The sequence below is a fragment of the Crotalus tigris genome, unplaced genomic scaffold (genome assembly GCF_016545835.1).
Source record: "Crotalus tigris isolate CLP2741 ecotype Arizona unplaced genomic scaffold, ASM1654583v1 scf7180000019400.125164, whole genome shotgun sequence".
In the NCBI taxonomy this organism is placed as follows: Eukaryota; Metazoa; Chordata; class Lepidosauria; order Squamata; family Viperidae; genus Crotalus; species Crotalus tigris.
In genome coordinates, this window is record NW_024097517.1 from 101,710 (window position 1) to 125,164 (window position 23,455).

General features: G+C 47.7%; 1 protein-coding gene across 1 annotated transcript in view; it reads right to left on the minus strand.

The window, feature by feature from the left end:
- EMSY (EMSY transcriptional repressor, BRCA2 interacting) overlaps positions 1-22,014 on the minus strand; it is a 31,100-nt gene extending 9,086 nt beyond the window's left edge. The window contains exons 1-10 of the mRNA XM_039362226.1: positions 21,644-22,014; positions 19,724-19,873; positions 17,397-17,570; positions 15,174-15,209; positions 12,575-12,711; positions 10,831-11,004; positions 7,166-7,364; positions 5,169-5,333; positions 2,342-2,497; positions 1,003-1,062 (exon numbers count right to left, since the gene is read on the minus strand). Of these exons, the coding sequence (XP_039218160.1) occupies positions 1,003-1,062; positions 2,342-2,497; positions 5,169-5,333; positions 7,166-7,364; positions 10,831-11,004; positions 12,575-12,711; positions 15,174-15,209; positions 17,397-17,570; positions 19,724-19,873; positions 21,644-21,989 (1,597 nt within the window). The 5' untranslated portion in view covers positions 21,990-22,014. The remainder of the gene's footprint in view (positions 1-1,002; positions 1,063-2,341; positions 2,498-5,168; positions 5,334-7,165; positions 7,365-10,830; positions 11,005-12,574; positions 12,712-15,173; positions 15,210-17,396; positions 17,571-19,723; positions 19,874-21,643) is intronic.
- Positions 22,015-23,455: the final 1,441 nt, after the last annotated feature.

A 23,455-nucleotide genomic window follows, 5' to 3' on the forward strand; every position in this document is an offset into this window, starting at 1 on the left:
TAACTATGAATCAAAGACAGTGTGGATGAAAGGGACATTGTGTGTTTATGTCTTTAAGTAAGACAGTATAATACACTGTAAGAGAACCACTTTGGTGTCTTGATTATGGCACAAGACCAACCTGGCTCTCTTATAGTTCATTATATCGGGCCAATTTCAAGCCATGTTATGCATCCTGGCACACAGAAGGGGGAAAAAATGACTGCAACTTTCTGGTTATCATAAAATTCTCCCACGTGTCAGTGGCAACTGTTGGAAGCAACAGACAACACTATCACTGAGATCCTTCAGACAATGTATGAGTGAGCCTGCCTCCTAGAGTTGCCAATATCAGCATTTTTGCCAACCCAACTCAAGTCAACTCAACCAACCCAACCCAATCCAATTCAATCCAACCTACCTAATCCAACTTCGTAACTCATCCTAACCCAACTCAATTCAATCCAATCCAATCCAACCCAATTCAACTCAACCAGCCCAACCCAACCTAACTTAACCCATCCCAACCCAATCCAACCCAACCCAAGTCAACTCAACCATCCCAACCCATCCCAACCCAACCTAACTTAACACATCCCAACCCAACTCAATCTAATCCAAGTCCACCCAAGTCAAGTCAACCATCCCATCCCAACCCAACCAAACTTAACCCATCCCCACCCACGTCAACTCAACTGTCCCATCTCAACCCTACCCAATCTGTAACCCATCCCAACCCAACTCAATCCCATCCAACCCAAGTCAACTCAACCATCCCATCCCAACTTAACCCATCCCAACCCATCTCAACTCAATCAACCCAATCCAACCCAACCCAACTTAACCCCTCCCAACCCAACCCGATTCAGTTCAATCCAACCCAACCCAATTTAACCCAGGTCAACTCAACCAACTGAACCCAATCCAATCCAACTTAAGTCAACCCATCCCAATTCAATCCAACCCAACCCCCTACATCCCCTTCGTCCCTCTTGTCTGTACCATAAAAATAAAATATCTAACCAATGTGGTTCTGAAGATATTCCTCTGAATGCGAAGGAACACAGTGAATCCTTCCAGAATCTGCAGATTGACAAAAGGATTAGAGTTAAAAGAGGAAGCAAGCGGTGCAACTTGCAATCTGAATCAGGGTCACCTGGCTGCTGTATAGTAAATCCATCCATTTGCTCCCATCCCTTGGTTTGAATTCTTTGTAGAGATTCAAAGAAGATGGAAAAGAATATGACTTTGACCTCATGCCGGAGGGATAAGACTTTAAAAAATGGAGGAGCTGCTGCTGGCTGGTTGGTACCTATCATCACTAGGTCATCAGGAAACGGGTAAAGGCAAAAAAACTAGTTAACTGAATTGACCTAACTCCCGCTGGTCAGCGTCGTCGTCCTAAGGGCAAAGCTGGAAAATTAACTTTTCCCCCCACCAAGACTGTCCCCGCAAAGATGGAGCCTCTCTTAAGAATCCATCATGAATAGATGAATGTCATGATCTCACAGCGGATTTGCTAATAGACATATGGGGGAAAAAAATGAGTTAAACTGAAATTCATCTCCATATTCAAATCCGGTACCGTACACGTATTTTAATGGAACATGCATATATTTGTAGCATACCCTGAAATTATTTTCTGTTTGTTTCTTTGTTTATTTAATGAAGGGGCTATTTGTTGTTGATCATTCTCCAACCCATCTCCAATCTCTGCGATTCAGGGACCGGGAACCAAAGGGGCAAGTACTTAGTAGATCTCCTTCTTTCCTCCCTGCGTGCAAACTACTTGGAAACAACCTGGCGTGGGCCTTCTATCTCTCTCTCTTTCTCTTTTTTTTAAATTGTATTCAAATACAAATAATACAAACATAGCACATATAACACATATAACTTCCTGACAGTGAGAACAATTAATCAGTGGAACAGCCTGCCTCCAGAAGCAGTAAATGCTCCAACACTGGAAGTTTTTAAGAAGAGACTGGACAGCCATTTGTCTGAAAAGGTGTAGAGTTTCCTGCCTGAGCAGGGGGTTGGACTAGATGACCTCCAAGGTCCCTTCCAACTTTACTACTACTACTATTATTATTATAAATCTAAATAAAAAACAATAATAAAAAAATACAAATATTACAGGGCATCCACCCCCCTGGGGACCATTTTTATTACCTATATTTCTTCTCATATAACAACAAACAATGTACAATGTATTTCAAGTGTGCCCTTATCCCCGCCAAAACAGCCAATATTCCTGAGTAGGTTTATTCCCTTTGCCTTCCACCAACCCTGTTTTTATAAAATCCTCCCGTATTTCATTATTCATTCTTCACTCTCGCCCACCCGCCTCACAGCAGGGACTCACCCGTGGTGATGTATTCTGCCACCAGCTCCGATTCCACCACGGCAATGGAGGGGCTGTCGGGAGAATGCTGCTTCTCTTGGGTCATCTGGATGGGGACGGCCATTTGGCTCAAGTCGATGGTGGCCTGCCGGGGCTTGGTTTCTAACTTCTCTTTGACTGTTGCGGCAAAAAGCAAAAGGGATGATGAAGCAACAGGCCTGGAGGGGCGGGAGGGGTGGGGGCCTACAGCAGTGGTTCTCAACCTTTTTAATGCCGCGTTCCCCAACCGGTCGTAAGTCGAGGACTACTCAACCGGTTGTAAGTCGAGGACTACTCAACTGGTGCAGTACCGTTTGCAGAATGGGACTTTTGGCGGGCTCAGCAGGGCGGAGACAGCCTGGACAATTCCTATTGGCTTTTGAAAGCCAATAGAATTAGACTCTATTCAAGAGAGTCTATTCTATTGGCTTTCAAAAGCCAATAGAATAAAAGGGAGTAGCACAGCTAAAGAAAAGGGGGAAAAACTGGCGGACTGCGTTGTTTGGCGACCCCCGTGAAATGGTTGTTCGACCCCAAATGGGGTCCCGACCCACAGGTTGAGAACCACCGGCCTACAGGGTTATCCGCAAGGTGTGTTCCACAAAGTCAAGATGGCAGCTACGGCGCATCTAAGAAAAACGGGCGGAGCACCAACTGTATCGTTGTGGTCTGCCATCTTGATTATTTTGGCCCACGCCCTACGGACATACCTGTCTTGGTTTGTTTCAAGCAGGGCTCTTCAAACTTGGCCCTTTTATGACTTGTGGACTTCAACTCCCAGAATTCCTCTGGGAGTTGAGGTCTGCAAGTCATGAAGGGGTCACAGTTCCCCCATGCTGGCTGAGGAGTTGAAGTCCAGGAGTCATGAAGGGGCCATAGTTCCCCCATGCTGGCTCAGGAATTCTGGGAGTTGAAGTCCACAAGTCATGAAGGGGCCAAGTTTGAAGACCCCTGGTTTAAAGGAAGCTTCAAACCACCAAGCTGGAAGTCTATGGAGATTCTCCATCCTCCAGGTCAGGGTTGTCCCAAAGGTGATTTTTTTCAGGAGGCAACTGAACTTTCTTGTTTTTTCTCTGAAGACGTTTCACTTCTCATCCAAGAAGCTTCTTCAGCTCTAACTGGATAGTGGGGAATGGAAAGATTTATACTCCTTGCAGACAGCTGGTCATTTGCATTCTTATAGAGAGTCGTTGAGGCCACTTGGAGGTTTGTCTGTGTCCTCCAAATCACCCGAGTAGGTGTGCAAATGGGTGTGGAGCCTTCTTGGAAATGCTAAAAGGACTGTGTGGTAGACTGGAGATGGGTGGTGTCGTATCCCTCACCCTCTGTTGAGAGAGGGCTGTTCAGTTTGGACACAGATGGCCTCTTTGACCCCTCTTTCAAACCAGCGATCCTCTCGGTGCAAAATATGGGCTTTGGTGTCTTCGAAAGAGCAGCCTTTGTCTTGCAGGTGGATGGGTGAATCTTGTCCTGATGGGTTTGTTCTCCTATGTTCCAAGAAGGCTCCACACCAGGGCTCTTCAGACTTGGCGCTTTTATGACTCGTGGACTTCAACTCCCAGAATTCCTCAGCCAGCATGGGGGAATTATGGCCCCTTCATGACCTGTGGACTTCAACTCCCAGAATTCCTGAGCCAGCATGGGGGAACTGTGGCCCCTTCATGACTTGCGGACTTCAACTCCCAGAATTCCTCAGCCAGCATGGGGGAACTACGGCCCCTTCATGACTCGTGGATTTCAACTCCCAGAATTCCTGAGCCAGCGTGCCTGGCTGAGGAATTCTGGGAGTTGAAGTCCGCAAGTCATAAAAGGGCCAAGTTTGAAGAGCCCTGCTCCACACCCATTTGCACTACTCAGGTAACCCTGCTGACACAGCTAAGCCTCCAGGTGGTCTCAACAACTCTCTATTCCAGTGGTGGCGAACCTACAGCATGGGTGCCAGAGGCAGCACTCAGAGCCCTCTCTGTGGGCACGTGTGCCGTCGCCCCAGTCCTAGGCCTTCAGCTGGGTTTTATAAAACTTTTTCGCTTTAGGCCTCCGCCGCCGTGTGCAAAAAAAAAAAAGGTTCAATCAATCAGTCAATTTCAACTTCTCGCGGGAAAAAAAAAGATCTCGCAAAGTTGGAATTGACTGATTGAACTTTTTAGTCCCACCAGTCTGCCGTTACCACCGCAGCCACGCCCACCCAATGGGCCACACCCACCCGGCACCCGACGATGCATAAGTGGGTTTTGGGTTGCAGTTTGGGCACTCGGTCTCTAAAAGGTTCACCATCACTGCTCTATAAGAATGCAAATCCTCCCCATTCCCCACCATCCAGTCAGAGCTGAAGAAGCTTCTTGGATGAGAAGCAAAACATCATCAAAGAAAAAACAAGAAAGTCTTGTTGCCTCCTGAAAAAAACACCTTTGGGACACCAAGCTGGAAACTGGACAGCCAACAATCAGTTCATAAAAGCCACGAGATGATTTGGGATACTGGGGATATAAGACTAGCTCTGTTGAAGCTCATCTTAGTCCAGTCTTTGGCCTCTAGGGGCCAAGTCAATGCTTTTGACGTTGCTCAAAACTGGAGGGTTATCTCCTTGTCCTGCCAATGTTCCCATGTTTACTTGAAGGCATCTACCCAACGTTCTAGAGTTAACACTGAAGCTCACTGCCTCTCCTGAAACTGACGGGAAGTTGCACGGTGAATCCAACCAGGTCCTCCTGAGAACTTTCTGCTCTTGAAATAACACAGGAAGGACAGATTCCAAAGAGTTTCCGGAAAGCAACTGGGGGGGGGGGAAACAAAGGTTTGAGAGATCCACCTGTGGTCTGCTGGAGTTCCAACAAGGCTTTAATGGTTGATGTTGCAGAGTGAGATTCGCCCGAGACATCTTGATAGATGATGGTGGGACTGGAATCCACAGCGATTTCGTGTTCTGACCAATCCTGGCTTCGGGAAGCAATGACGTGGACCACGGGCTGGGAATCTGAGACAAAGGGAGGGAGGGAGGTTCCCATCAACCTAGGTTAGCTTCTCTCCTCCCCAGAACATCCTTTATGGTGTCTCCATAGCCATGTCCTTCTGTTATGCTTGTGGCTGGCCATATTAACATATGGACATGGGAGAAAGTCCAAACTAACTTGTTATCAAGGATGCTGGTCCACCAGAGATTCTATTCTATTCTATTCTATTCCTTTTCTATATTCTATTCTATTCTATTCCATTCTATATTTTCTATTCTATTCTATTTCTATTCTGTTCTATTCCTATTCCATTCCATTCCATTCTATATTTTGTATTCTATTCTATTCTATTCTATTCTATTCTATTCTATTCTATTCTATTCTATTCTATTCCTTTTCTATTCCTATTCTATTCTATTCTATTCTATTCTATTCTATTCTATTCTATTCTATTCCATTCCATTCCATTTTCTATTCCATTCCATTCTATATTTTCTATTCTATTCTGTTCTATTCTATTCCATTCCATTCCATTTTATTCCTTTTCTATTCTATTCTATTCCATTCTATTCCTTTTCTATTCCATTCCATTCCATTCTATATTTTCTATTCTATTCCTATTCCTATTCCTATTCCTATTCCTATTCTATTCTATTCTATTCTATTCTATTCTATTCCATTCCATTCCATTCCATTCCATTCCATTCCATTCCATTCCTTTTCTATATTGTATTCCATTCTATTCCATTCCATTCTGGACTTAGATGGTCTTGCTGGTTATGACCTGTATTTTCACCAGGTCTCAATTACCTGGAAACTACAGAGTACATGTGCACAGTCCTTCCTACCTCAATTCCACTCATTATACTCATCACTCCTTGTGCCAGAACCCATGGGGTAACTTGAGATTAAAGCTGCATGGAAAGATAAACCAATCATGCTCTGATAGACTCACAGCAGCAATGGACATGTGCAGGGTAAGCCCTCAAGATCCTTCCAATACTGACTACAAGTACTTCTCGGCTTACAGACGTTCGTTTAGTGACCGTTCAAGTTACAACAGCACTGAAAAAAAAGTGATTTATAACCGGTGTTCACATTTGCAGCATCCCCACAGTCGTGTGATCAAAATTTCAGATGCTTGGCAAACGGCTCGTATTAAGAACGGCTGCAGTGTGCCAGAGTCATTTTGTGATTTACTGACAAGCCAAGTCCGTGGGAAGCCAGATACATTGAACAACCGTGTTACTTAACAACTGCAGCGACTTGCTTAACCACAAGAAAAGTGGTAAAATGCGGCAAAACTCACTTCACAACCGTCCAGCTTAGCCACGGAAAATTCGGGCTTCCTAGCGGTTATAAATTGAGGATGATCTGCACAAGAGAAACTGGGAATTTCTCCCAAGTTGCTGATCTGAGATTCTCAGAATCCCTCACCAAGTTCCCAATCAGGGAAGCTGGGAATTATCAACCGAGAGGTGTGTGTGTGTGTGTGTCTGTGTGTGTGGTGTCAATCTTCAGAGTGGGGTGGGGTACTACTCCTGCTATCTTGGTACCGTATCTTCTCTGAAGTTCACCAAACTAGCTGGGGAGAATAAAATCTGGAGTCTAGCTAGAAAGCTGGCCACTTTTAAGACTGGTAGACTTCAACTCCCAGAATTCCCCAGCTCAACCGTGAGAATTCTGGGCGTTGAAACGTTCACCAGTCTTAAAAGTGGCCACGTTTGGGGAGCCCTGGGCTACAGCTTTCTCTCTCTGGAGAGGCGGACAAAATATTCCCCCAAAAGGAGTATACTTCTCCAGCAAATAGCAACTCCAGCTGATCCCGGAGAGAAATCTCAGGAACGCCGTTCACCTTGGGAACTCTGGATGGACTCCACGGAAGAGGAACTGCTGTCGGTGTACACTTGGGGTTCCTCCTTCACCTCTGGCAGGAACGCGTTCCCGGTCTCCATCACGCGGGAAGCCTGTTGAAGGGTCTCCGTCACCAGCTGCCTCGCCTGCTCGCTGACCACCGTGGCCTGGAAGGTCACCGGCTTGGGCTTGATGAGGACCTACGAGGGAAGCAAAGGGATCTGGCTGCAGGGGTCAAGATCCAGGGGCAAACCTTTGCCACAGCCAGTGGGGGGGAGCAGGGGGTGGGAGAGAGGCCCAGCGGAAGCGGTTCTCGAATAGCAGTTACCTATGCTGCGCCCCGAACGTCTGTACAGTAGTGGGCAAAACTGTGGAAACCTTTTGGGAAAAGTGTATTTTTGAGGTTGGAGGGCTAATAACACCACTTTTTTAGGGGGGGGGGAGAGTACCATAAATTTATATGTCAATGGAAAGATCATTTAATCAAGAATGTAAACAAAGATGATTAGAGGACTGGAGGCTAAAACTTACAAGGAACGGTTGCTGGAATTGGGTATGTCTAGTTTAATGAACAGAAGGACGAGGGGGGGGCAGGATAGCCGCGTCCCAATATCTCAGGGGCTGCCCCAAAGAAAAGGGGGGTTCACTTATTCTCCAAAGCGCCAGAAGGCAGAACAAGAAGCAACGGATGGAAACTCATCAAGGAGAGAAGCAACCTAGAATTAAGGAGAAACTTCCTGACAGTTAGAACAATTAACCAGTGGAACAACCTGCCTCCAGAAGTGGTGAATGTTCCAACATTGGAAGTTTTTAAGAAGAGACTGGACAGCCATTTGTCTGAAATGGTATAGGGTTTCCTGCCTAAGCAGGGGGTTGGGCTAGATGACCTCCAAAGACCCTACCAACATTATTATTATTTTTATTATTATTATTATGCAACATGTTGTTGTTGTTGTTAGTTGCGAAGTTGTGTCCGACCCATCGTGACCCCATGGACAACGTTCCTCCAGGTCTTCCTGTCCTCTACCATTTTCTGGAGTCCATTTAAGTTCACGCCTCCTGCTTCAGTGACTCCATCCAGCCACCTCTGTCGTCCCCTTCTTCTCTTGCCCTCCATCTTTCCCAGCATCAGGCTCTTCTCCAGTGAGTCCTTCCTTCTCATTAGGTGGCCAAAGGACTTGAGTTTCCACTTCAGGATCTGGCCTTCTAAAGAGCAGTCGGGGTTGATCTCCTCTAGGACTGACCGGTTTGAACGCCTTGCAGTCCAGGGGACTCGCAGGAGTCTTCTCCAGCACCATAGTTCAAAGGCCTCCATTCTTTGGCGCTCAGCCTTTCTTATGGTCCAACTTTCCCAGCCATACTTTGCAACTGGGCAAACCATGGCCTGGACTATACGCACTTTTGTTGGCAGGGTGATGTCTCTGCTTTTTAGTATGCTGTCTAGATTTGCCATAGCTTTCCTCCTCAGGAGCAAGCGTCTTCTAATTCCTTGGCTGTAGTCCCCATCTGAGGTGATCTTGGAGCCCAGGAAGATAAAATCTGTCACCACCTCCATTTCTTCCCCATCTATTTGCCAGGAATTGAGAGGGCCGGATGCCATGATTTTGGTTTTCTTAATGTTGAGTTTCAAGCCAACTTTTGCACTCTCCTTCTTCACCCGCATCAAGAGGCTCTTTAGTTCCTCTTCACTTTCTGCCATTATGCAACATAGTTTGTTCAATTATCTGTACTGCATTCTATGAAAAGTTATAGCCAAATAACCAGAAAAAGGAGGCACAACTTGCTCAGGTTGATCTCAGGTACCTTTCCTTCATCTGATTCTAACCAATGAGCAGGAGTGTTTAGAGAGCCAATCGGGTGTCATCTTGTTTTGGCAATGAGCCAATCAGATCACAGTAGGATCCAGTTATCGATGTCACGTATTGAAGCCGAGAAGAGGACATTTGTCAGTGTGTTATGTGATCGCTATCAAGTCGGTTGGGGTTTTTTGTGTTCTTTCATTTAGTGAGCTTGTAAAACATCATAAAATTAAAGCGATGATGCAAAGAGCTGACTAGTCGCCCAGAAAGCGATGTAAAATACGTATTATTAAGTGAACGAGGCTACAGTTATAAAGAAATCAGAAGAAAAATGGGTGGAAACTTAACCAAAGGATGGCATTTCTACTGTACACTTTCCCCAAAAAGTTTCCCACAATTTTGACCACTCCTATAAGTTTAATGATGTCGTGGGTTTTCCTGTATTGATCAGTGCTCCTCAATCTTGGCCATTTCAAGATGAGTGGACTTCAACACCCAGGATTCCTTAGCCAGCCATGCAGGCAGGGGGAATTCTGGGCGGTGAAGTCCACGCCTCTTAAAAGTTGTCACGCTTGAGAAAAACTGCTTTATTAGACGATTCGACATTTCTTTTTATCCAGAATTTGTGGAATCAGCCAATCTGAGGCCCGCTTCATAGAAAACAGCCATTGATAATGGGTGAGCCAAGCCACACACAAGGGGTCTGGTGGGCGTTCCAAACAAAAAAGCTTTTGCACAGTATATGAAAATATTTGTATGATCACCAGGCCTAGATGGAATCCCAGTCGACTCTTATAAAAAATAAGAGTTACTACAATGAATAATGTTGGAAATTTAAAATGAGGTGTTGGTAGAGGCGATATGTGTATAATAATAATAATAATAATATGAATTATTCCTAGTAAGTAGTAGAATATGAAAGAAGGAAAACGTAAATAAGAAACAATGGGGCAATAGGGGCAAATATTTCAAAGAAGAATGAGGGGGGACATGTAAATAATAGAAGAGTACTGTTACAAATTGCTGTTAACAAAAAAGGATATATTATGTGTATATGTGTGTAACGTTTTGCTGTGTTTTGTTTTGTTTTGTTGGTCTAATACAGTGGTTCTCAACCTGTGGGTCGGGACCCCATTTGGGGTCGAACGACCATTTCACGGGGGTCGCCAAACAACGCAGTCCGCCATTTTTTCCCCCCTTTTCCTTAGCTGCGCTACTCCCTTTTATTCTATTGGCTTTTGAAAGCCAATAGAATAGACTCTCTTGAATAGAGTCTCATTCTATTGGCTTTCCAAAGCCAATAGGAATTGTCCAGGCTGTCTCTGCCCTGCTGAGCCCGCCCAAAGTCCCCTTCTGCAAACGGTGCTGCACCAGTTGAGTAGTCCTCGACTTACGACCGATTGGGGGGGGGTCGCGGCATTAAAAAGGTTGAGAACCACTGGTCTAATATATATATATAGCTTTTGCAGATGAAAGGCTTTAGGAGAGCGATCCAGTCTCTTCTTAAAAGCCTCCAGTGATGGTGCATCCACAACTTCTGGTGGCAAGCTGTTCCACTGGTTAATTGTCCTCAATGTCAGAAAGTTGATTAGTTTCCACCCGTTGCGTTTCTTCTCCTGCCTTCTGGTGCTTTGGGAAATGGATCCCTCTTCTTTGTGGCAGCCCCTCAAATACTGGGAACACGGCTGTTATGTTCCCCCCCCCCAGTCCTTCTTTTCTCTAGACTGGCCATATCCAATTCCTGCATCTGTTTTTTTTTATATATATATATTTCTCATGTGGCTCTTGGGGAAAATAATTGCCCACCGCTGATGTTGACCCTTTTTCACATCCAAGCACTTTAAAAAAAAATTTAAAAAAGGCGTACCTGAGTTTTTCCTTGCTGTCCGTATACAATTTTGGTGGGGATAATTTTGGTCGCTGGCTGGACACCAGAGCTCAGCCCTTTCGGCTGCGTGACGATCATTTTCGTAATGGGCCGGGTGGCAGTGATGATGGCGGGTTTTGCACCGGCTGGAACGGCTTGGATGGTTTTCTCTCCCTGAAAAACAACCCCTTGATCAGAACAATTTAACGTCCGAAGGGCTTTTTGTGGGTTAGGGAAGCACAAACTTAAAAGCAAACCCTACTCCCTTCTAGCCCTGATGAGGTTACCTAGTTGGGTCATGAAACGTCTGCAAGGAAACCACCCAGCTCAGAGAGCACCAAGGACCCCACAGTCCTTCCCCCGCTCCCCACAAGCTCCCTTACCTTCTAGCACTGATGATGTTACCTAGTTGGGTCATGAAACGTCCTCAAGAAAAAGAACCAAGCTGAAAGAGCACCCAGGACCCCGCACAATCTTTGTTAACACCATGCTGTACACACAAATGATGCTGGGGCACTACAACCCCTGTGGAGAAAGCACCAGGGACCCCACAATTCTCCTCCTCCTCCCCACAAACCCCCCTCCCTTCTAGCACTGATGATGTTACCTAGTTGGGTCATGAAACGTCTGCAGGAAAACCAACCAAGCTCAGAGAGCACCAAGGACCCCACAGTTGTCATTGTCATCCTCCTCCTCCTCCTCCTCTTCCTTCCTCCATTCCACAAGCCCCACTTCCTTCTAGCACTGATGATGTTACCTAGTTGGGTCATGAAACGTCTGCAAGAAAGCCACCAAGCTCAGAGAGCACCAAGGAGCCCACAGTTCTCCTCCTCCTCCTCCTCTTCCTCAACCCCCCTTCCCTTCTAACACTGATGGTGTCACCTAGTTTGGTAATGAAACATCTGCAAGAAAACAAGCAAGCTGAAAGAGCACCCAGGACCCCTCACAATCTTTGGAACACCATGCTGTACACACAAATGATCCTGGGTCCCAGCAACCCCTGTGGAGAAAGCACCAAGGACCCTACAGTTCTCCTCCTCCTCCTCCTCCTCTCCCACAAAGCCCCCCTCCCTTCTAGCACTGATGATGTTACCTAGTTGGGTCATGAAACGCCTGCAAGAAAACCAACCAAGCTCAGAGAGCACCCAGGACCCCACAGTTGTTGTCCTCCTCCTCCTCCTCCTCCTCCTCCTCCTCCTCCTCCTCCTCCTCTTCCTTCCTCCATTCCACAAACCCCACTTCCTTCTAGCACTGATAATGTTACCTAGTTGGGTCATGAAACACCTGCAAAAAACCAACCAAGCTCAGAGAGCACCAAGGACCCCACAGTTGTTGTCGTCATCCTCCTCCTCTTCCTCCTCCTCCTCCTTCCTCCATTCCACAAACCCCACTTCCTTCTAGCACTGATAATGTTACCTAGTTGGGTCGTGAAACGTCTGCAAGAAAACCACCCAGCTCAGAGAGCACCAAGGACCCCCTCATTTCCCAGACAGTCACTTCTCCCAAGATGCAGGCAGGTTTCAGTCCAAAACAAGTTGGGTTTTACGCCCCAATTCTCACCCTCCGATTAAATCCTTCTGAGATTCAGTCATCCCACCAAATTTGGGCCAGTTACTAGCGGTGAGGAATCCGCTTTGATCACGCAGCTTCCCAGGTGGCATCTGAGGAGGTTGCTGAACACACAATGTCGTTGGACGGGCCACCGGCGGTTGGTGTTGCAGTTCTCAGGCGGATGTGTACTTACCCCTGCGTTTAGCAACGTTGTGACGACATTTTTGCCCGGTAGGCCTTGGATGGTGGTGCCCTTTCCCGCCGTTTTCTGCACAACTATGACGTTGGGCTTGGACGTCACCGGGATGGTCGTGATCTTGGTGGTGGTTCCTTGACGGAAGGAAAACAGAAACAGGGCGCGGATTCGAAAGGGGAGCCACGCTCACGGTTTCGTCCTGGTAGTCCTGGACTTACCATCACAAATGGGCCCCCAACTTTCTGTTGCTAAGCGAGACAGTGGTTACAAGTGCAGGATTGCAGGGCTAACTCTGCCCACTGCCGGGAGTTCGATCCTGACCGGCTCAAGGTTGACTCAGCCTTATATGTCATATAATTATATAAGTCCTATTGCTAGCTAGCTCTTTATTTTATTTATTTTCTTTCTTTCTTTCTTTCTTTCCTTTCTTTTTCTTTCCTTCCTTCCTCCCTTTCTGTGGCACAGTGGTTAGAATGCAATAATGCAGATTAACTCTGCCCACTGCCAGGAGTTCAAAGCCTTATATGTCATATAATTATATAAGTCCTATAGCTAGCTATTTATTTTATTTATTTCTTTATTTTCTCTTTCTTTCCTTCCTTCCTTCCTTCCTGGTTAGAATGCAGTAATGCAGACTAACTCTGCCCACTGCCAGGAGTTCGATCCTGACCGGCTCAAAGTTGACTCAGCCTTGTATGTCATATAATTATATAAGTCCTATTGCTATTTCTTTCCTTCCTTCCTTCCTTCCTTCCTTCCTTCCTTCCTTCCTTCCTTCCTTCCTTCCTTCCTTCCTTCCTTCCCTTCCCTTCCCTTCCCTTCCCTTCCCTTCCCTTCCCAGGGCACAGTGGTTAGAATACATTAATGCAGGCTAACTCACTGCCCACTGCCAGGACTTTAATCCTGACCAGCTCAAAGTTGACTCAGCCTTCCATCCTTCTGAGGTCTGTAAAATGAGGACCCAGATTTTTTTTTGGGGGGGGGGCTCAGATAGGCTGACTCTGTAAACTGCTGAGAGAGGGGCTGTAAAGCACGATGAAGCGGTATATCAGTCTAAATGCTGTTGCTATTGCTAACTCTGCCCACTGCCAGGAGTTCGATCCTGGCCAGCTCAAAGTGGACTCAGCCTTCCATCCTTCTGAGGTCAGTAAAATGAGGACCCAGATGGTTGGGGGCAAATAGGCTGACTCTGTAAACCGCTTAGAGAGAGGGCTGTAAAGCACTGTGAAGCGGTATATAAGTCTAAGTGCTATTGCTATTGTTAACTCTGCCCACAGCCAGGACTTCGATCCTGACCGGCTGAAGGTTGACTCAGCCTTCCATCCTTCTGAGGTCAGTAAAATGAGGATGCAGATTGTTGGGGGGCAGACATGCTGACATTTAAACCGCCCAGAGATGGCTGTAAAGCATCGTGGGGTGGCATCTAAGTATAAATCAGTGGTTCGCAACCTGTGGGTCGGGACCCCATTTGGGGTCGAACGACCATTTCACGGGGGTCGCCAAACAACGCAGGCCGCCATTTTTTCCCCTTTTCCTTAGCTGTGCTACTCCCTTTTATTCTATTGGCTTTTGAAAGCCAATAGAATAGACTCTCTTGAATAGATCTAATTCTATTGGCTTTCAAAAGCCAATAGGAATTGTCCAGGCTGTCTCTGCCCTGCTGAGCCTGCCAAAAGTCCCATTCTGCAAACGGTGCTGCACCAGTTGAGTAGTCCTCGACTTACGACCGGTTGGGGTCGCAGCATTAAAAAGGTTGAGAACCACTGGTCTAAATGCTATTCTATTATGCATTCATCCTTTTGTTATTTAGTTCCTATTACCTATAGATTTCGCAAAATGTTCTCTTTTTAACATGGTAAACTGACCTGAGTTACCTCAGGGGTAAGGTGGGCACTCAAAAAAATTAATAAATAGTAACACAGGTAGTCCTCCACTTAGGACTGCAATTCAGCCCCCAAATTTAGGTTGCTGGGTGAGACATTTCTTAAGTGAACTTTGCCCCATTGTACGACCTTTCTCGCTGCCGCTGTAAAGCGAATCGCTGCCATTGTTCAATTAGCAACAGGGTGGTTAAGCAAATCTGGCATTTCCCCCCCCCCCACACTGATTGATTGATTTTGATTGTCAGAAGTTCGCCAAAGGGGAATTACGTGACACTGCAACCGCCATAAATATGAGTCAGTGGCCCAAGCATTCTGAATTTCAACCGCACAACGGCGGGGAGGCTGCAACAGTCACTAAAACGAGTCGTAGGTTGCTTTTCAGTGCTGTGGTCAACTTGGACCGGTCACTAAGTGGACTCCTATAAGTCGAGGACTACCTGTGCTGAGAAGATTACTGCAACCGCCATAAATATGAGTCAGTGGCCCAAGCATTCTGAATTTCAACTGCACAATGGTGGGGAGGCTGCAACAGTCACTAAAAACGAGTTGTAGGTCGCTTTTCAGTGCTGTGGTCAACTTGGACCGGTCACTAAGTGGACTCCTATAAGTCGAGGACTACCTATGCTGAGAAGATTAAGAGCACCTGGAGTCCCCATGACCCTGGGAAAGAAATCAGACAAACGGTTTCTAGAGCAATGGCAAGCGTCGGATACCTTTTTGCTGAAAATAGGTCTTCATCAAGGAGTTACCTTTAAAAAGAAAGAAAAAAAAGCGAAAATAAAACAGCTTTGGTCCGCAAACATTATTTTTTTTTTTGTCATTTTGCTGGGGAAAAAGATTCTTAGAAAAGGACCGAGACATTGCAAAAATTGGGTGCTCGCTGTCCAATTTACATCGCAGGCAGTCCTCGGCTTACGACCACAATGGGGCTCCCCAGTGGCTAAGCGAGACAGTTGTTTTGCCCCCCGTTTTACGTCCTTCCCGGCCACAATTATCCAGTGAATCACTGAAGTTCTTAAGTTAAGTAACACAGTCGTTCAGTGAATCCCCCCCAACTGACTTTACTTGTCAGGTCACAAAAGGGGATCACGTCACACACACACACACACACACACACACACACACACACACACACACACACTGGGACACTGCAACCCTCATAAATTTGAGCCAGTTGCCAAGCATTTGGCTTTGGATCCCGTCGCCGTGGGGATGCTGCTGCAACGGTCGTTAAAACGGCCGTGCGTCGCCTTTTATTTCAGCGCCGTCGTAATTTCGGTCACCGAACAAAAGGTCGTAAGGCGAGGATTACCTCTAGAAAGGAAGTTGGGATCGGGCTTCTCATAGCGAGGTTCACTTCCTTCCCTTTTTAACCTATTTTTTTTCCCCCAACTGGGCCGCAGCTCCAAAATCCCTGTGATCACAACCGACAATATTCCTCATACCTCTTAACTGGCAATTGTTAAATGTGCACTTTGGAAGACGCCCACAGTGGGAAAGGTACTTTTAGACACACAATCCTTACGAATGAAGGCAAATTTGCCTGTCCCGAGGATCACGTTGCAGGATCCAATCTGGGTCTGTCGCCGGGATCAAAGGTTTATTCCTCCGAACTTTCGGACTCCTGCGGAAGCATCTCTCTACCGGAATGTGTGCTTTGGGCTATCCCCGTGTGTGTGGTGTTTATAGGGTGCCTGTGGTGTTTGGCTTTTTAGTTGTTGTTTGGGGTGTCGATGGCCATTTATTAAGCGGCTGGCTGTTGTGCTGCCAAACCCTCGGCTCCTAAGTGCTTGATAAGCTGGCCATTTTTGTATCTGTCCATCCAACAATCTGAGTAGCTGCGAAATTGAATGTATAATAATAATCATCATCATCATCATCATCATCATCATCATGATGTTGTTGTTGTTGGAAGGGACCTTGGAGGTCATCTAGTCCAACCCCCTGCTCAGGCAGGAAACCCTATACCATTTCAGACAAATGGTTGTCCAGTCTCTTCTTAAAAACTTCCAGTGTTGGAGCATTCACTGCTTCTGGAGGCAGGTTGTTCCACTGGTTAATTGTTCTCACTGCCAGAAATTTTTCCTTAGTTCTAGGTTGCTTTTCTTCTTGATTAGTGTCCATCCATTGCTTCTTAATAATAATAATAAAGTTGGAAGGGACCTTGGAGATCATCTAGTCCAACCCTCTGCTCAGGCAGGAAACCTTATACCATTTCAGACAAATGGCTGTCCAGTCTCTTCTTAAAAACCTCCAATGATGGCGCGTTCACAGCTTCTGGAGGCAATTAATTGTTCTCCCTGTCAGGAAGTTTCTCCTTAGTTCCCGGTTGCTTCTCTCCTTGGTTAGTTTCCACCCGTTGCTTCTTGTCCTGCCTTCAGGCGCTTTGGAGAATAGCTTGACTCCCTCTTCTTTGGGGCAGCCCCTGAGATACTGGAACGCCGCTATCCTGTCCCCCCTCGTCCTTGTTTATTGCAGAGCCACATACAGCAGGTACCATACAAATACCGCACACAGAGTAGACCAAAGCACACATTCTGCTAGAGAGAACTTCCCTCAGGATGGACTCCAGCACGACTCCGAACGCTCGGAAGACTAAACCTCTGGTCACGGCGACCGATCCTGCCACACATAATCCTATTCTGCAAAGGTTTTGGTGGCACTGATTGGAAATGGGTAACCAAATGCATCTATTGTGTTTTCCCTTCCATTCCCAGGTCCTAGGTCACTATAGCACGCACTGAAGCTAGCTTTTATAAACCCCTTCCTGGATTTTCCACTGCCTTCCTTTGGGGGGGTCTATTATGGCTGAAACCGCAAAAATGGCAGCAAAATAAGCTGAGTGCATCAACCCACCTCTCTCTAAAGTTCAGGGTTTTTTTTTTTTTCCTTCCTTGATTCGTTCTCCAATTAAACAGGGGCACGTGCCTACTTACCAGAAACGAGGTTGCTGCTAATGATCTTGCCCCCCAGGGTGGCGAGGGATTTGGGGACGACCGTGATGATGCTGCCGCTGGTGGTCTTCACGTAGGTGGCTGCACCAGGTGTGCCCGTCACCCGTGCCCCTAAGGAAGGGCTCATGGTTGGACGGGTGTACGTTGCTTGAGTCCCTGGTATAAGCACACACACACACACACACAAAAATAAAACAGAGTAAGATATCTGGTGTGAATGTCACCTGGGAAGACGAAGAGGAGAGGAGAGTGGCCAAAGCTTGCAAAAGATGTGTTTTCTTTCCACCTAAATCAGCGATGGCGAATCTTTTAGAGACTGAGTGCCCAAAATCCACCCCCCCTCCGTCCCCGCCCCGCCGTGCCCGCTGGACCATCCACCACCTCCACGGCCCGCCACAGATCACCCAGGCAGCCCAGCAGCGCCATGGTGGCCACATCCTCCACCCATGCCCTGCAGCGTCATCTGCGTGCGATGGGGTGCAAGGGCGGAGTCTTGTTCCCGCTGCCCAGCTACCGTGTCCTTGGTGGCACAGCACTGCGTGTGCAGTGCCCGGGGGTTGCTGGTGAGGAGGGGGCCATGGCAAGAGGTGGGGCTGGGGCGACGGTGCGTGTGCCCACAGAGAGAGCTCCGAGTGCCGGCTCTGGCAGGCGTGCCATAGGTTCGCCATCACTGACCTAAATGATTCAGGGAGCCCGTGGATGATTTTTTTAAGACCTGTGGACTTCAACTCCCAGAATCCTTCAGCTTGCCAAAGTCACCACTGTGGAGAGATGGCAGCAGAGAACTTTCGAGTTTTTCCAGTTTGGTCTAGTGGTTAAGGCAGCAGTTCTCAACCTGTGGGTCAGGACCCCATTTGGGGTCGAACGACCATTTCACGGGGGTCGCCAAACAACGCAGTCCGCTATTTTTCCACCCTTTTCCTTAGCTGTGCTGCTCCCTTTTATTCTATTGGCTTTTGAAAGCCAATAGAAGAGACTCTCTTGAATAGAGTCTAATTCTATTGGCTTTCAAAAGCCAATAGGAATTGTTCAGGCTGTCTCTGCCCTGCTGAACCCGCCAAATCCCATTCTGCAAATGGTGCTGCAAGTTGTCTGCAGCGAAGGCGAGCTGTCTGGAAGCTTCCAGCCCTCCCTGCTGAGCAACTACTAAAAATGTAAGCAAAAGAGGGCCAGGGGTGGGAGGTGGGAGGCCGGCGGGCGCAGGGAGGGTTGCTGGCGCGTGTGGGCCCCGGCAGGTGCCTTACCTCCCCTGGGCTGGGCCAGCTGGTGGCCCAGCCGGTGGTCGGCCTGCGCCGTCTCTGCCGCTTGCCAGCTATGCCTCGGCCGGCGCAGGGGGCGGCACCACGCATGCGCGGCGCTCCCGGGTAGGGAAAGTCCTCGACTTACAACCGGTTGGGTAATCCTTGACTTACGACCGGTTGGGTAGTCCTCGACTTATGATCAGTTGGGGATTGCAGCATTAAAAAGGTTGAGAACCACTGGGTTAAGGCACCAGGCAAGATACTGGGAGAGGGATGAGTTCTAGGCCTGAAAGCCGGCTGGGTGACTCTGAGCCAATCACCAGGAGATGGTGAGTTCTAGTCCCGCCTTAGGCATGAGCCAGCTGAGTGACTCTGAGTCAATCACCAGGAGACGGTAAGTTCTAGTCAGGCCTGAAAGCCAGGTGGGTGACTTTGGACCAATCACCAGGAGACAGTGAGTTCTAGTCCCGCCTTAGGCATGAAAGCCAACTGGGTGACTCTGGGCCAATCACCAGGAGACGGTGAGGTCTAGTCCCGCCTTAGGCATGAAAGCCGACTGGGTGACTCTGAGTCAATCACCAGGAGATGGTGAGTTCTAGTCCCGCCTTATTCATGAAGCATGCCTGGCTGAGGAATTCAGGGAGTTGAAGTCCACAAGTCATAAAAGTTTGAAGACCCCTGCATTAAGCGAATGCAACAATTCACTTAACAACTGTGGCAAAAAAAAGATTGTAAAATTGGGCCTGGCTCACTTAACAACCGCCTCGCTTAGCAACGGAAATTCTGCTCACAACTGTGGCCGTAAATCAAGGATTACCTGTAATGGGATTGTAAACTGGCCCTTTTTTTAAAAAAAAAAATATAGACGTGTAAATAGGTCGCTTGTTCTGCCGTGTGAAGATCAGTTTGTGAGTCAGCAGCCGGGGACGCCCTCCCAGTGGAAGGGACTCCGGAGGCAGCTCCTCCGTGTCTGACCACCGTCGGTAGGAACGGTCACTTGTCCCCCCCAACCACCACCCCCAGTTTGGCCCGCCTTGGAAACTGGCCAGGATGGGCAGAGCGACTCACCCGCAGGAGCTGTGACCAGTTTGGTGGTCATGATGGTCCCGTTGCTGCTCACCACCATGATGGGAGAATTGCTGCTGCTGGGCAGAGTCGCGGTGACGGGCTTGGGGAGGATTTTGCTGGGCTGCACCTGTTGAGTGATGATTTTGACACCTGGGGAAGAGACGTTGGATGGGGGGGCAGGGAAAATGGAGGGAGGGAGGGAGGGAGGGAGGAAGGAAGGAAGGAAGGAAGGAGAGAAGGGAAATGGGGAGTGAGGGAAGAAGGCAGGAATGAAGGAACGAAGGGAGGAAGGAAAACAGGGGAGGGAGGGAGGGAGGGAGGGAGGGAGAGAGAGGGGGAGGGAGAGAAGAAGGCAGGAATGAAGGAACGAAGGGAGGAAGGAAAACAGGGGAGGGAGGGAGGGAGGGAGGGAGAGAGAGGGGGAGGGAGAGAAGAAGGCAGGAATGAAGGAACGAAGGGAGGGAGGGAAATGGGGAGGGAAGAAGGCAGGAATGGAGGAAGGAAGGGAAATGGGGGAGGGAGGGAGGGGGAGAGGGGGGAGGGAGGGAGGGAGGCAGGAACGAAGGAAGGAAGGGAAGGAGGAGAGATAGGAAGGAAGGAAGAAAGGAAGGAAGAAGGGAAATGGGGAGGGAGGGAGGGAAGAAGGCAGGAATGAAGGAAGTGAGGGAGGAAGAGAAGGGAAATGGGGGAGGGAGGGAGGAAAGCAGGAACAAAGGGAGGGAGGGAGGGAAGAGAGATAGGAAGGAAGGGAGGGAGGAGACAGGAAGGGAGGGAGGGGGAAGGAAGGAAAATGAGGAGGGAGGGAGGCAAGAACAAAGGAACGAAAGAAGGGAGGGAGGAGAGATAGGAAGGAAGGAGGAAAGAGAGAGGGAGGGAGGCAGGAAGGAAATATGGGAGGGAGGGAGGAAGGAAAATGGGGAGAAAGGAAGGAAGGACAGAAAATCAGAGAAAGGTTAAGGATACAGCTAAGATCCTAGAGCAGTGGTTCTCAACCTGTGGGTCGGGACCCCATTTGGGGTCGAACGACCATTTCATGGGGGTCGCCAAACAACGCAGTCCGCCATTTTGTTCCCTTTTCCCTAGCTGTCCTACTCCCTCTTATTGGTGGCCACACCCACTTGGGGGTCACCACAACATGGGGAACTGTATTATGGGGTCGCGGCATTAGAAAGGTTGAGAACCACTGTCCTAGAACAAGTTGACAAAACATTAACACTCCGAGAATGTTAAAGTCCAGGTCATCCTTGACTTACAGCCGTCTGTTTAGTGAACATTCAAAGTTACAACGGCACTGAAAAAAGTAATTTGTGACTTTCACCCAACTGCTGCATCATCCCCATGCGATCCAAATTCGGACGCTTGGCCACCGGCGTGTATTTATGACGGTCGCAGCGTCCCAGGTGTGTGTGTGTGTGTGTGTGTGTGTGTGTGTGTGAGACGTGATCCCCCTTTGCCACCTTCCGACAAGCCAAGTCAGCAGGGGAAGCCAGATTCGCCCTCGCAACCCTGTTCCTCGCTTAACGACCATAGCAATTCACTGAACAAGCGTGGCAGGGAAGGTCATAAAAAAGGACGGAACTCGCTTAACCACCATCTTGCTTAGCAGTAGAAATTTGGGGGGCAATCGGAGTGTATAATAATAATAATAATAATAACAATAATAATAATAATAATGTTGGAAGGGATCTTGGAGGTCATCTAGTCCAACCCCCTGCTCAGGCAGGAAGCCCTATACCATTTCAGACAAATGGCTGTCCAGTCTCTTCTTAAAAACTTCCAGTGTTGGAGCGTTCACCGCTTCTGGAGGCAAGGAGTTCCACTGGTTAATTGTTCTAACTGTCAGGAAGTTTCTCCTGACAGTCAAGAGCTTCCTCTATCCGCCCCATCGCCGGGACGATATGTTCCTCATTTGGAAAATACCTGATTCTTGCTTGATCTGGATGGTGGGCTTAATGGTGGGGGGCAGCGGAGACGGCTGGGGGGTTGGGGGTGGCTGGGCGGGAGTCTGGGCGGCCGATGAAGTCAGCTGCTGCTTGGGAAGCTGGGCCAGGATCTGGGCGGACGTTCCCACCAGGCTCTTGGGGGAAGGCAGCCTGGCCGAGGCCACCTTGATGGCGGAGGTGCACACACCTGGAAGAGAGAACGGGGGTGACAGGGCCGGTGTGGTTTTTTTTTCCTCCCAATTTCCTTCTATTTCCACACAAACCTTGGAATACTGCTGCCTTCCCAGCAAACACCGCTGCCTTCCCACCCCCTTTAATATCATCTCCTCTCACCCCCTTTAATATCATCTCCTCTCACCCCCTTTAATATCATCTCTTCCCTCACCCTTTAATATCATCTCTTCTCTCACCCCCTTTAATATCATCTCTTCTCTCATCCCCTTTAATATCATCTCTTCTCTCACCCCCTTTAATATCATCTCTTCTCTCACCCCCTTTAATATCATCTCTTCCCTCACCCTTTAATATCATCTCTTCTCTCACCCCCTTTAATATCATCTCTTCTCTCACCCCCTTTAATATCATCTCTTCTCTCACCCCCTTTAATATCATCTCTTCTCTCATCCCCTTTAATATCATCTCTTCCCCCACCCCCTTTAATATCATCTCTTCCCTCACCCTTTAATATCATCTCTTCTCTCACCCCCTTTAATATCATCTCTTCTCTCACCCCCTTTAATATCATCTCTTCTCTCACCCCCTATAATATCATCTCTTCTCTCACCCCCTTTAATATCATCTCTTCTCTCATCCCCTTTAATATCATCTCTTCCCCCACCCCCTTTAATATCATCTCTTCCCTCACCCTTTAATATCATCTCTTCTCTCACCCCCTTTAATATCATCTCTTCTCTCACCCTTTAATATCATCTCTTCCCCCACCCCCTTTAATATCATCTCTTCTCTCACCCCCTTTAATACCATCTCTTCCACTACCCCCTTTAATATCATCTCTTCTCTCACCCCCTTTAATATCATCTCTTCCCTCACCCTTTAATATCATCTCTTCTCTCACCCTTTAATACCATCTCTTCTACTACCCCCTTTAATATCATCTCTTCTCGTCGAGAACCCCTTTACATATCATGCTCTTCTCTCACCCCTTTAATTGCAATCACCCCCCCCACCCACCCCAAAAAATAAAAAAAAAAATACCCCCCTTTTCTTCTCTCACCCCCTTTAATATCATCTCTTCCCCCACCCCCTTTAATATCATCTCTTCCCTCACCCCCTTTAATACCATCTCTTCCACTACCCCCTTTAATATCATCTCTTCCCCCACCCCCTTTAATATCATCTCTTCCCCCACCCCCTTTAATATCATCTCTTCTCTCACCCCCTTTAATACCATCTCTTCTACTACCCCCTTTAATATCATCTCTTCTCTCACCCCCTTTAATATCATCTCTTCCCTCACCCTCTTTAATATCTCTCACCCCCTTTAATATCATCTCTTCTCTCAACCCCTTTAATACCATCTCTTCTCTCACCCCTTTTAATATCATCTCTTCCCCCACCCCCTTTAATATCTCTTCTCTCACCCCCTTTAATAACATCTCTCCCACTACCCCCTTTAATATCATCTCTTCCCTCACCCCCTTTAATATCATCTCTTCTCTCACCCCCTTTAATATCATCTCTTCCCTCATCCCCTTTAATATCATCTCTTCCCCCACCCTCTTTAATATCACCTATTCCCCCACCCCCTTTAATATCATCTCTTCTCTCT